The sequence below is a fragment of the Sinocyclocheilus grahami genome, unplaced genomic scaffold (genome assembly GCF_001515645.1).
Source record: "Sinocyclocheilus grahami isolate Dianchi unplaced genomic scaffold, SAMN03320097.WGS_v1.1 scaffold803.1, whole genome shotgun sequence".
NCBI lineage: Eukaryota > Metazoa > Chordata > Actinopteri > Cypriniformes > Cyprinidae > Sinocyclocheilus > Sinocyclocheilus grahami.
The window spans coordinates 238,857-239,548 of NW_015505982.1; the positions used below are offsets into that span (position 1 = coordinate 238,857).

Consider the following 692-nt stretch of genomic DNA (forward strand, 5'->3'; position numbering starts at 1 on the left):
GCCTGTGATCTCACACTGGATCCAAACACAGCACACGCTCGACTCGTTCTGTCTGAGGAGAACAGAAAGGTGACGCGAGTGTCTGAGGAGCAGTTATATCCTGATCATCCGGACAGATTTGATGAGTATAATCCTCAGGTTCTGTGTTCAGAGAGTCTGACTGGACGCTGTTACTGGGAGACTGAATGGAGGGGAGCTTATCCTGATATATCAGTGGCTTATAAAGGAATCAAGAGGAAAGGAAAGTGTGCTGACTGTGTGTTTGGAGGTAATATGAACTCCTGGAGTCTGTTCTGCTCTAATAACAGATTCACTGTCCGTCACAATAATAACTTCACTGAGATCTCTGCTGCTTCAGACTCCTGTAAGAGAGTAGCAGTGTTTCTGGACGAACCGAGCGGCTCTCTGTCCTTCTACAGCGTCTCTGACACACACACACTCACACACTTACACACATTCACACACACATTCACTCAACCTCTACACGCTGGATTTTACCTTAATTACAACTCTTCAGTGTCTCTGTGTCACATTAAACATTAAACTCTCTCTCACACACACTCACACACACATTCACTCAACCTCTACACGCTGGATTTTACCTTTACCTTACAACTCTTCAGTGTCTCTGTGTCACATTAAACACTAAACACACACACACACACACACATTCACTCACCCTCTACACGCTG

The 692-nt window shown here is 45.2% G+C and overlaps 1 protein-coding gene across 1 annotated transcript in view; it reads left to right on the forward strand.

Moving 5' to 3' along the window:
* Positions 1-671, forward strand: part of LOC107562033 (NACHT, LRR and PYD domains-containing protein 3-like) — a 33,606-nt gene extending 32,935 nt beyond the window's left edge. Inside the window, exon 3 of the mRNA XM_016246598.1 lies at positions 3-671. Within this exon, the coding sequence (XP_016102084.1) occupies positions 3-543 (541 nt within the window). The 3' untranslated portion in view covers positions 544-671. The remainder of the gene's footprint in view (positions 1-2) is intronic.
* Positions 672-692: the final 21 nt, after the last annotated feature.